The 13,543-nt window shown below is 48.8% G+C and overlaps 1 protein-coding gene across 1 annotated transcript in view; it reads right to left on the bottom strand.

Annotated features, from left to right (window-relative positions):
- LOC311368368 (uncharacterized protein) overlaps positions 1 to 13,543 on the bottom strand; it is a 19,795-nt gene continuing 6,252 nt past the window's right edge. Inside the window, exons 2-3 of the mRNA XM_084487169.1 lie at positions 7,522 to 7,574; positions 1 to 3,156 (exon numbers count right to left, since the gene is read on the bottom strand). Coding sequence (XP_084343295.1) covers positions 2,295 to 3,156; positions 7,522 to 7,553 — 894 coding nt within the window. The 5' untranslated portion in view covers positions 7,554 to 7,574 and the 3' untranslated portion in view covers positions 1 to 2,294. The remainder of the gene's footprint in view (positions 3,157 to 7,521; positions 7,575 to 13,543) is intronic.

Raw genomic sequence — 13,543 nt, 5'->3', positions numbered from 1 at the left:
TTAAATAAAATTTTATTTTACAACGTATACACAAAGAATAACGTAGAAATGATTTTGGCGGACAAATAACTAGAAAAAAACAAAACATGAAGTCTCTTCTGTTCACAGGGTAACGTAGCCTGGTCCTACCAGAATCTGAGGGTCTGGCCACTCTCCATTGACAAACATTAACTCACTTGAAGGCGGGTGTCTGTTGGAGTTTGAAACTATTGGATCTGCCCCAGTGCCGCTCTGGATCCGCCATAACCAATCGCTGACGTTTGACCACGACTCAAACCAGCGCACGACCTCACCGTCAATGTTCTCAGCCACTCCCTCTGTTCGCTGATTGGACGGTCAAAAAATTGGCTGCAGAAAACCTGCAAATATACAGCAAACCCAGACGTAGTACTGAAGGGAAATGAAAATTGAGCGGAAGTACGGAGGCGGGCGGAGCCAGGCTGAGGGTAACGTATATCGTATACATGTTGATATATATTTTATATTCTCTGAAGAACAGGAACAGGGTCTTAACCTGAAGGCTAAAGGAGGTGGTCCCACTGACGCCCTGGCTATGGCCTGACCGACGGGCCACTTCAGGACAACGTGTGGGGGTCAAAACCCTCTGGTCCCATCTCCCCCCCACCCCCTACCCAGCCATGACGGGCCCTCAGCAGGCCAGGGGCCCAGAGAGATGGGCCCTCAGCAGGCCAGGGGCCCAGAGAGATGGGCTCTCTGCTGGGAATGAACAACAACATACATGGACCTTCATAGAAAAATATTCAGTGTACAAATCCCTCGTCCCTGGGTAGTAGGTCTTCATGTGTGTGTACATTGCGTCTTCGTGTGTGTACGTTGCGTCCAGCCCAACGCTGAGCTGAGGAGCCAATGGCCTCTAGCTCGCTATCTTTACACATTCGCAGTGGATGAGGTCGCATCTGGCTGTGAGATGAGAAAGTCAACGTTGGACCACACACTGTGAATTACTTATGGCTCTCTAATCCATGTGAAGTTCAGCTGAACTTTGACCCGTGAACTCTTCTGCGTAGGTTGTCCTTCTCCTGGACGCTTCGGTGCAGTCCAATATCACCGTGGCGTTTGGTCGGCCCATCCATTCATCAATCGGTAAGGGAATTAATATCAGAAAATCATTTTGATAATCGACTGATTAATAAAATATACACTTTAGTCGTTGATTAAGTACAAATTGACCGAATATTAAGTGGCGGTAGCGGTAGTCGATTTGTTTAGGTATTAATGGATGATGAAGTCAGTTCTCTGGCCACGGGGCATTGTGGCCAGTGTTGATGTCTGACTGGTGGAGAGGTGAAGCCTTGTTGAACCAGGCTCAGCGTGTATGTAGTGTGAGGGTTGAGTACGCCCTGCGGGTTCCTAACGTACAGTACGGCATCGTGCCTGGAGCCCAGACATCATCTAGAACATGGTGCCAGGGGCAAACCATGTACAAAAGATATACAAAAGTTACAAAACACCACACGCATCATGAAGGCCGCATGCTGCGTCTCAGAAGGCCTCTGAACTCTGGGTCCGTGTTGAGCATGCTGGCTCGCAAATTGACTAGAAGTTCATTTTGTACACAAAATCCATAGATGTATATAATGAACTATAGATGTATATAATGAACTATAGATGTATATAATGAACTATAGATGTATATAATGCAAAACTGAAGATGAAGTAGCTCTGCATGGCGTGTTTGTACTGATATGGCAGAAGGACGTGCGCTCGTCTCCGGTCCAAGGAGTGCTGCTACGCTTCAGATCAGGAACCGTTAGGACCACGGCTCCACACTCCGTCTACAAACGCTCCTCTCTCCCGTGGCTGGGTTCAGTGGGACTGCCCTGAACAAGAACACATTAATAGCCTTCATATGTTTCCTTCATGATTCGGTTCTTTTGGTGAAGAAAGTCTTTTCTTTTGGCAGATTTCATTTCAACATAATTCACGAGTCTTTGATGTTGTGTATATATACACATATATATACACGTATATGTGTGTGTGTATATATATATATATATATAAATATATATATATATTTGTAGATATATAGCTATATATGTGTGTTCATATTTATATTTTCCCCGCCACAGTTCTGACGTCCCGGGTTCTGTCCCATCGAGGAGTTCCACGTCCTTGTTCTGTCCAATGTTCAAGAACGCTAGGCCACGCCCCCCCCCTTCACTCAAACTCCTCCCCGGCGGTGGCGGCCTCCAGCGCTAGGCCACGCCCCCCCCCTTCACTCAAACTCCTCCCCGGCGGTGGCGGCCTCCAGCGCTAGGCCACGCCCCCCCCCTTCACTCAAACTCCTCCCCGGCGGTGGCGGCCTCCAGAGCGGCCAGCGCCTCCGCCACCATGGAGTCTGTGACGCTCCGGACGTCCTCGCTCTCCTCCTGGCACTGCCGCCGCCGCCGCTCCCCCTCCCCCTCCTCCCCCTCCCCCTCCCCCTCCTCCTCGTCCTCGCTCTTCGTCATGGAGATGCCGCTCTCGGCCGCGGAGGCGTCGGCGGGGGCCCCGGGGGCCCAGCGCGGGGGCCCGCCGCCGTGGGGGTGCTCGTCGCCCGAGGACACGCTGGTGGTGCTGGTGAGCACGTCCACCGACAGCGCGCTGCCCTCGTCGCCCGTGTCCCCGCGGTACTCGGGCGTGCCCCCCACGCCCTCGTCCTCGTCCGCCGTGTCCCAGCCCGCCGGCTCGCTCTGCCGCCCGCCGCCGCCGCCGCCGCCGCCGCCGCCGCCGCCGCCGCCGCCGCCGCCGCCGCCGCCGCCGTCATCGGGGTACACCGGCACCCTGCTGGGGACCAGGGGCCCGTCCTCCGTGGCCCAGCGCGGCCCCGGGGCCTGCGGCTGGATGATGTACAGGCCGCCGCCGCCGCCGCCGCCGCCGCCGCCGCCGCCGGCGGTGGGCGGGGCCCCCTGCAGACGGTTGACGTGGTTGTTGTCCGCCTCCAGCTTCAGGGTGCCCTCGTTGGACTTGCTGTAGGCCAGGTTGCTGACGCCCTCCTTCTGCCGGTCCCCGCCGCCGCCGCCGCCGCCGCCGCCGCCCCGGGCCCCCGCCGCCCCGCCCTGCGGGCCCCGGGGCTGGTAGAGGGACCCCCGGCCGCCCGACCCCGACAGCTCGCTCTTCCCCGGCTCCCCCACGGCGGAGGGGTCGTAGATGTAGCTGGGCGGAAGAAGAAGAGGAGGGAGAGGTCATTGAGATGGCGTCTTAAGGTGTGATTATGCAGAGTGAACAATAACAATGAGCTGGGAGCCGCCCAGAGCCCTCTGCTCCACACACTGGTCCTCCATCAGGGTACTACAGATATATATATATACCTGCTGCCTCCAGACCCGCTGGAGGCTGGAGGCTGGAGGCTGGGTCTTACCCGCTGGTCTAACCCGCTGGTCTAACCCGCTGGTCTAACCCGCTGGTCTAACTCACTGGTCTAACCCGCTGGTCTAACCCGCGGCGCTGATGGACACATGAAGCCTCTGAGTGCTGCTGTCATGTTAACACAGCCCAGCCTTCCCTGCTGGGATTGGCTTGAATCAGTCATGTGACCTGTAGCGCTTACTGGTGATTTGACAAAAGTCAAACGACAAGTAGGTACACGTACTGCAGGGACGGATGGGTATAAGTTGACAAATTCCTGAAAATGGTAGTCCTTAAGTCTTCTAGGTCGTAGTTCTAAAAGAAAAAATAGTCATGTTTACTTCACCACACACAAGTACACACGTACACACACACACACACACATAGATGAATGAGAGGGGGAAGTGTGTAATATAAATGGTAGGACTCAGACAGACACCTCCTGCTGAGGAGCCTTATGTCCAACAGCCAGCCCACCTCATGTACCCCCCCACCGCTCCCCTACCACAGGGCCAATGTCTGCTCTCTCTCTCTCTCTCTCTCTCTCTCTCTCTCTCTCTCTCTCTCTCTCTCTCTGTTTACAAAGCACGCACATCTTCAGATGTCTGCTGAAGACATACGCACAACTTATAGCACTAGGAACTGATGAAAACGGGCACGCTCACACACACACACACACACACACACATACACACACACACACACACATACATACATGCAAAAACACACCTACACACAGACACACACACAAAAACCCTCATCCTAACACGCTACACCAAAATCTCAAGCTGACACGCAGACACATTTCTAAGCACCTATCCGTCTCCATCTGCTGCCGACGGAAAGCTGAGAAAATGAGTGTTTTCATCTCTCTCTCCCTCTCTCGCCCTCTCTCTCTCCCTTGTTCTCTCGCTCCACCGGGGTGACAGAGACAGAGTGAAACACAAGCGACCAGGGGCGGCTCTCCGCCCGCTGCTTCATGAGGCCGACAAATAGTCCTTCATGACGAAGATGAAGAAGGACTTTGTGCTCTACACAGATGGACCGCGGTGGTTCAGTGGCCCCTGGTGGCTGTGGGGCCCCTCTGTCACACAGCGTAACACCAGCACGCTTTAAGGACGTCTGGCCGCCACAGGGGAAATGCTTGCCTTGTTGCCTTGTTGCTGTTTGTTTGTTGTTGTTGTTGTTGTTGTTAGGATGTGATAGGGTCTGCCGTAATCACTGATATCACATTTCTTATTAATGAGCTACCTAGGTCCAATAACAATATATATATTTGCCGTAGTTCACACTGCAGACAAAAGTGGAGCAAGTGGCCTGAATCCCAACTTTGATTTCATAACAGTGTGAACAGTGCTACACACAGAATCTGGTCTTATCCGTTCTGATCTGGGCCACATTCACATGAAGTCCTTCATCCAAAACACGGGCGAGAGTGCTGCGCCCGAGCTAGTGGAGGGGCAGTGAGACAGGCTTTAAAGGGGGGATGTAGTTAAAGGCACCGCTTGACATCCTTTCATCCATTGTGGATGAAATCCGTTTCAGTGAAGCCAGCCACGTCCTGACCCCACCACTCACGGCTCAGACTCAGCATCCACACACACACACACACACACACACACACTTCAGAAGCTGCACACATTCCTCCCAGAAAACTCAATATCTTCTGCTCAGGAACTTAACAACCAGAAGATGAAGGCCGCCTCACAGGTCTCCTGTACGGCAGAGCGGGACGTCTTTAGTTATTGTTATTCTGCACACGCGGGTCAGTTCATACCGGAATCTGATAGTGGCCGCATTTAAAAAGATTACGTGAACAGCCAAACAAAAAAATGTGTCTGAGCCATGAATGTGAATTGAGCGTTAAGGCTAGCAGAGTGAAGGAGACGTCTTGATGCACAGCCCAGAGTGGACAGGACCGTTTACACACCAGATACATCACAGAACCACTGTACTGAGCCACGCAGCACGCATCCACTCAAATGTCATCAGGGTAAAGGATTCAGAGTTAGAATCATTAGGTCCTTTGTCCTTTGGTCTTTGTCCTTCCTGACAAAAATGGAGGAAAAACTGGGATGAGTCTCATGCTTCTTCTTTACGCTTCAAGTACTCTATTTCTTTTTAACAACAGTATCAGTCTGTGATGGAAGGCCTGAAACATGTTCACAGCCATATGAAGGAGTTGTCCTGTGATTGTGCCGTCGTTTTCCTCGTCGGTGGTTCAATCATTCAGTCTCAAATATCAAAAGGTCCCTTCCTCAGACTTATTGAACCAGGAAGGTCCCATTGAGATACAGTATCTCTTCTTCAGAGAGTCCAGGTCAAGATGAGCCGTATGATATTTCAGTACAGAGAAAACATAAGACAAAAAGCTAACGCACAACAATTAACTGAAACACACAACAAATAGGACAGCAGAGAGTTAGAAGAAATGTGCAGTTAAATACATGTTTCTGTTTGAGATGTTTTTAGATCATTTTTAAAAATATAAAGAGAGGGTAATGAGTGCAAGTTAAGTTCGTTCCACAGAAAGGGAGCATATATTTGAAAAGCTGTTTTACCTATTTCTGTGCATGAAGTGAGAACAGTCAATAACATTTTCTCTGATGACCGAGTGCTATATGAACTGGTACGCTGACTAAGCAAACTGCTAATGTAGTTTGGTCACATACCCATTTAAGCCTTAGCAGTGAAAATTACAATATGAGTTTTTCTGATGTATAATGATGTCCACTGGACCATTTCACATAATTTACAATTATGTAAATTGACTCACAGCGGTAATCGAATTAAAGTTTGAATTAAAGTTCAAAATAAACTGTTCATTCCTAGAAGACAACTTTTGACACATAATCAATCCGGTAATGCTATGGAAACTGATTTAGGGGCCCCGATATTTCTCCCCATGGTGTTTATGATCACAATGACTTGCTTTCAGGCTCTCGGGGGCCAGGGGCCGACTGGCGGCGGTTGACCCAGTAACCCACCATACCACCCGGCCAAACGCAAAATACCAACGCTGCTAAGTCCAGAGACGTGACACGCTACACAAGCCACGGTGTGTGTGTGTGTGTGAGAAGGGATTATGCTGTTGGTATGTGAACCTGGCCTTTCATTCATCTTCAATCAAAATCTCTCTCTCTCTCTCTCTCTCTCCAAGGCACCACAATAAGGGTATCGATAACCCCATCACCCCCACCAGTGGGGGGGGGGGGGGGGGGACCGGACTGCTCCCTATCCGCAGGGTTCTGGAGCTGCTGAACGCACCGGGGGGGCGGGGTGGAGGAGCAGAGGGTGGAGGAGCACAGGGTGGAGGAGCAGAGGGTGGAGGAGCAGAGGGTGGAGGGGCACAGGGTGGAGGAGCAGAGGGTGGAGGAGCAGAGGGTGGAGGAGCAGAGGGTGGAGGAGCAGAGGGTGGAGGAGCAGAGGGTGGAGGAGCAGAGGGTGGAGGGGCACAGGGTGGAGGAGCACAGGGTGGAGGAGCATGGATGGGCGTCTCCGTTGTGGAGCAAAAGCGAGTCTTGTTTTTTTCTTGGCCTCCTCCCTCCCTCCCCCCCACCGCCCTTCTCCTCCCTCCCTCCCCCCCGCCGCCCTTCTCCTCCTCCCTCCCTCCCCCCCGCCGCCCTTCTCCTCCTCCTGGGAGTCATGTTGGGAGTCATATGGAGCCAACATGGATATGAGCTGATGAGTCAGACTATATCTAATGTATACATTACACACTGTACATTATACACACATCAGACTATATCTAATGTATACATTACACACTGCATTATACACACATCAGACAATATCTAATGTATACATTACACACTGTACATTATACACACATCAGACTATATCTAATGTATACATTACACACTGCATTATACACACATCAGACTGTATCTAATGTATACATTACACACTGCACATTATACACACATCAGACTATATCTAATGTATACATTACACACTGCATTATACACACATCAGACTGTATCTAATGTATACATTACACACTGCATTATACACACATCACACTATATCTAATGTATACATTACACACTGTGCATTATACACACATCAGACTATATCTAATGTATACATTACGCACTGCATTATACACACATCACACTATATCTAATGTATACATTACACACTGTACATTATACACCCTAGCCGCTGTCTCACCTCTTTATCATTCTGCAGCACCGGCACCCCATCTGGCCCGATGGGTAGTGGAGCTGTAGGGGACACAATTAAGAATTTAAATTAAAAAGAAACATTATCAATTAATAAACATACTCATTCTGCTCAGATCCTCAAACAATTCACCCAACTCAGACATCTAATCAAACCATGGAAAGGCTTTGAAGAAAAACACTTTGACACAATGAGATGAGAGACCAGGGTGAACCCACACACACACGCACACACACACACACACACACACACACACACACACACACACACACACACACACCTCCTCCCTGGACGGTTCCAGGCTCCACAACAACAGCCCAGAAGGCCCTTATTGTCATCCATCATTGTTGTGAGTGTGTGTTGTGTGTCGTGTGTGTTGTTGGTGTAGGGATATGTGTGACCTTTCCTCAGCGGCGGCGGCCAGTGTCTCTGGGTTTTGGCATTTCATCACTGGGGTAAATAATTAATCGCTTAGGCCTCCAATGGGGTTGTCTAGCTGGCCAGAGAGAGAGAGCGATAGAGAGACACTGACAGATGGAGAGAGATAGAGGGCGAGGGAGCATGTTGGGGACAGTCTTTGTAGACACGAGGAAATAACAGTTAGCTCAGAAAACCACCAAGCTAATGATATCTTTTAATGAGTACAATAATAAGTTATAAATAGCCCCATTATCGTAAGAAGCGTGGATAGTCAGGGCCAAACTTGTGCGTGAAATAAAGTGCAAATTAATATTATAATAAATCCTATTCACAATAATCTATTCCAAGACACCTCACTGGTGTGATCAAAGTGCAGTTCCCCTCCTCAATGACTCCTCATCGCTGTGTGACGGAGGCCAGGGGGCAGATGTTAAGAACATAGATGTTAAGAACATAGATATAAAGAACATAGATGTTAAGAACATAGATGTTAAGAACATAGATGTTAAGAACATAGGTGTTAAGAACATAGGTGTTAAGATCATAGGTGTTAAGAACATAGGTGTTAAGAACATAGGTGTTAAGAACATAGATGTTAAGAACATAGGTGTTAAGAACATAGGTGTTAAGAACATAGGTGTTAAGAACATAGGTGTTAAGAACATAGATGTTAAGAACATAGGTGTTAAGAACATAGGTGTTAAGAACATAGATGTTAAGAACATAGGTGTTAAGAACATAGATGTTAAGAACATAGATAAGCGACACGCCTCACCCTGTCATCATGTCTCCTGTGATAATTCACCGGAGGTTTGGCCCGGTGCCAAGGCAGGTAGGGGACTCTCCACTGGGAGTCTCTCAGGGGACCGGTTGCCCGGTAACCAGGTGACGGGTGGCCCTCGGGGGCCGGCCAGTGCACCCTAGCGTGAGCTCTGTTTAGCACTGTTGGTACAACAGGGGGACTGGAGAGGGGGGGGGGGAGGCAGCTCCCATCTATCCCCTCATGTTTGATGGTTGATGTTTGATATGTTACATATCTTTGAATAATGTTTGATGTTTTTATCTGTGCTGTATTTATTTGTACCTGGGGACTGCAGATGCAAATTAGCCTAAGGCTAACTCTGGTGCAATGCATCAAATGTTTACGTTTATCTTTTTAATTGCACATGGTCCCTTTCAAATCAAATCAAATCAATCAATCAATTAAGCAGGTGAGACGGCGCGGTGGTCTTTGTAGTGTTTCACTACAGCGGATCAGACAGACAGGTGAGGGTTAGGGCCGCCTGCTCCAGGACGCCCACAGGTTAGACCCGGTACCTTTCAGCACCAGCTTCTAAGCTATTGTCCGCAGCGGCTGTCTGTATAACGTGAGCTGTCCGCTTCAGGCCAGCGTTGCCATTCAACGTTGGAAATACACCTTGGTGCCGACGGCGAGCAAAGTCCCGACAAAGAGTTAGAGAGAGTGTCTCTCCCCCTCCCCCTCTCCCTCTACCTCTACCAGGACTGTGATACACGCAATCATCATTTCATTTGAAGGTCCGAGGAGCAAACCAAATCCTACCACGCCGAGCACTTTGTACAAAACGAAAGAGTCCCGAGAGGAACCACTCAAGATAATCTGCCTCCACATAAGGTTTCTTCAACCAAGGGGAACGTGTATTGCTGTTTACAAATCCCTTTTAAGTTATCATTTTAGTACCTGAGGACTGTATGTGTAGTTAAATACAGCTTTAAAATGCATTTTTTGATGAAAGTGTTCAATGTTTTCAGCTCACTGGAGTTATATGGAAGGCTAGATTGTGCTAAAGCTAGCTAGTGTTAGCCCGTTGCAGTCTTTAGGCCCACAGGAAGGGGAGCAGAAATAAGTTGGGCTGTTATTATCTTAGGATGATTTTTGAAATAACCAATTTAGGGTCATTTTGGTTTACTGGTCAGTTTTCACGACCTCAAGGCGGACCTTATGGGTCCTTGAGGCAAAACGATAAGCATGTCAAACAAAGCCCAGACTTATTTTAGACTTTGTTTCTGGATTCCTTTGGACACTGGCCAGGGGGGCGAGGCCCCGAGGTCTAGCGCCCCCTGTGGTAAGAGTGCTACAAAGCTTTTTGGAGACCACTTCCGGTTTGCCTATTTAATTTGATAGCTCAAGGTGTTCAGGTTTGGGGTGGCTGATTTTAGCGTCTTTGCCCCAATCACTTTTGTTATTAAATAATACAATTATAAAAAATAATAAAAGTTTACATTTTTTGATTTTTTCTAATCGTAGGGATATCGCCCTGTACTGATATACGCCACATTGTTGTTATTAGTTTGGATTCTATACTGCTAAAATTACCACATTTCTTCCTAATATCCCAAAATTAGGCATAAGAATAATAAGTCACATGATTACAATGGTGTTGCTTGCTTTGCGACCACACTAATTAGCTGAATGTCATCCTATAGGCTCTAGGAACATATTCAAAGGACATGCTTGTGGTTGGATGAGTAAGGGATGACCCACACAGGGAGGTCACATGACTCTCTTCAGCTAGCAGTGAGCTTCAGGAAAGCAGAGATGTCAGAAGCAGAAGGGGATTATTCCAGGATGGACCCCACACACATGTTAGGAGACACTGAATGTGAACTAAAACCGTCTTCAGAGCTTGCTCCACACTGTGCACTTTCACTGTTCCACCACATCATCAGGGCAAAAGATCCACCAATGAAAAACAAAACAGTGGAAAGACATTTCACACACACACACACACACACACACACACACACACACACACACGCACACACACACACACACGCACACACACACACACACACACACACACAATATGCTTTTAAAATTGTCATCAGATCGCGAAATATCCACCCCAGGGAATGACACCCTCCCTAATGACATAAGAGCGCCCTGCTCTAGATCAACAGCCCTACTGAAGGAGTGGAAAAAAACACGGGCTCGTTTGCATTGGAATGGAGCCAGGCTGAACATTTGCGATGCAAAGCTTGTGTGATGTGATGGCGAGGGGGCTGAGTGACCGCACTGCTGTCACTCAGCCACAAGCCCTGCCTCTTTTGCCTCTGGTCAGCTCAGACAATGCGGGTGTCAAATATAGGAAGACAGTGACTCAGCATAGCAGCTCTGTTAGGCAAGGCCTTACAGCTAAACTGACTCTGCTTAGAAAGCGGGTGTAGAGTGAGGCATGAACATAGAGCTAAGCCACCAAGAGACCTGCTAAACCAACAGTGTAGCGTGCTAATGTCAGGGACCAATCCTTCTGCTGAAGGAAGACAAACATGCTTAGCAAGGCGGATCGTATTAGCTCGCCGTGTGTCAAACAAGGAAGGGCAGTGTGTTTAAAGAAGACCGATATAGATACAAACACAAGGTGCATTGTACTGCCTGCAGCGCTCGTCATGTTAGACATGTGAGCGGTGACGGTGCCCGGGTTCATGTCCATCACACAGGGCACTCCGTGGGCCACCGTGAACACCGTCTCATCCAATAGGTAGATGACCCCCATCACAAATGTTTGGGCAAAACGATTGAACAAGGTATCGTTTGTGATGATTCTTTTGTCTTGAATTCAGGGAAGGCCAATAACGACGTCCTTTGAAAAGGGATTTGAACAGACAAAGACATAACTTAGACCCAAGGCGATATCGCCTTGGGTCTAAGTTATGTCTTTGTCTGTCGATGCGTCACGGTCTCACCGCAACCACAGGCTGTCAATCAAAAAGCCCTCAACTCTGGTCCCCCCACGAGGGCCTCGCATTGGGCCCCGGAGTAACCAACCGCAGGCTCACAGAACGGCACTCCAACCGACCGACCACCGGGTCCCTCTCTGCCCGGACGTCGACATGAGAACCAGACTTCACGCTGCGTGAACACAAGGGGTGTCACACGTTCAGATATCGCCTGTTGTTATATTCAGATATCTGCCCCCCCTTATTGATTTAAAGGCGCTGCTGTCATTTCACGTCCTCAGGCCTTCCACAGCCCTCTCTCCCTGCCGGTCGTGGCCAGAGGGAAATGAACCGTTTGGTTCTGAGGAGCGTGTGAGAGCGGCTAGGAGGGTTCACCCAGTGGGATGTGAACTGACTGTATCGATCGTACTGATTGCCAATCGCACGAGGCGAGCAGTCCCAATCCAAGACAAAGTTTACACTGCAAAATGTGTATCCATGGCGATTAGTTTGTTTTGTGAATTCTTTCTAAGTGTGATGTTTCAAAACATACCCTTAAAAAAAGAGTGTGGCTAACTTGGACCAGTGTGCTATGGCTGATCAGTGAGAAGAGACAATATCTAACAGACAGCCATGATAAGAGCGTAAGAGTGATAAGAGTGTGTGTGAAACAGATAGCTCTATGTTGACAGCTTTACAATGTCGTTAAAACACCTTGAAGAACTCCTGTTGTGGCCGATCAAATCTCCAATGATCACATCTCTCAGCCTCTTTCCTCGACTAAATCACATGTCTTGTCACAAAAGAATCAGACTAAAAGTTGGGGGTCATAACGAAGGGTGCAGGTAATATTCCAGTCAGCTGTGAATCTGCCAACCATTTAATCATTCGGCCGAGACATTCAAGATATGTGATATCATGAATGACAATGCTAATAAAGGTCTCATTTGCTTCTGTTGGTTAATCGACATGAATCTACACCAAACCACCACTTCACATTAACCGCCATCTTGACTGAGCTTCATCGTTTTAAATGAAGTCAACCATTAACAGGTGCGCTGCGGAGGGGTTAGTGGCGTCAGGCGGGAGGACTTGGCAGAAATGGACCATAATATTGACTCAGGATGAGCTCTTATATCAACATCGGGAGCCGGTTCCTCAGAGTCCTCTACGGCGGCCCACAAGGGACAAAGGGCTCTGGAGCACACGCCTGTTCAATGTTTGAAGTGGAAGCAAACTCCCTGGGCCAGCCCGAATTCAAACACTTAAAAGATGTACCGCACCTCAGGATGACACTTGATCCTATCACACCGCCCCTTTAACTTGGAGTTCTTGGTACTGCGTTTGGCCTATTTGTTCGTGCTCTCTGTGCTATATCCATAACATAGGGGTCCTTTGAGAAATAGATGAAGTATCACCAGAACGTGAGGATCACCACACGAGCACAAACCCACGACTGAAACCTGGACACGGTCGGTCGCTTGGCTTCAGCTCTGAAGTTCAAAATAAACCAGCCACTTGTTGTGTTGAACTACAACTTCTATGTGTGTGAAAGGAGCACAGAAACCCTTAACCATGTGAGGTCCTCCACAGTACTGCCGCACACACTGAAGTGACACAAGAGCCTGGAACTCAAGCAGCTGTTGTTCCAGAGCCTGAGGCCTCATGTACAAAGCTGGCTTGCGCACAAAAAAAAGCTGCGTAAGCAACTTCTCACGCAAACGTTCGGATGGACAAAGACTGACTTGACATGAGAAAGTGCGGTTCTCCATGCAAACTAAATGCCTGGCTTACGCACATTTCTGCTGCATTTTGTCAGTTGGCGGCACATAGAGGCAATGCAGCGCAACATTAGGCCTACTCGATCACGAGTCAGGAAGTAATATTGCAATATGAGGAGAGTTTAAAGTGG

The sequence above is a fragment of the Micromesistius poutassou genome (genome assembly GCF_964030765.1).
Source record: "Micromesistius poutassou genome assembly, chromosome: 23".
Classification (NCBI taxonomy): Eukaryota; Metazoa; Chordata; class Actinopteri; order Gadiformes; family Gadidae; genus Micromesistius; species Micromesistius poutassou.
The sequence above is the reverse complement of the archived record's forward strand: the minus strand, read 5'-3'. Positions and strand labels throughout refer to the sequence as shown.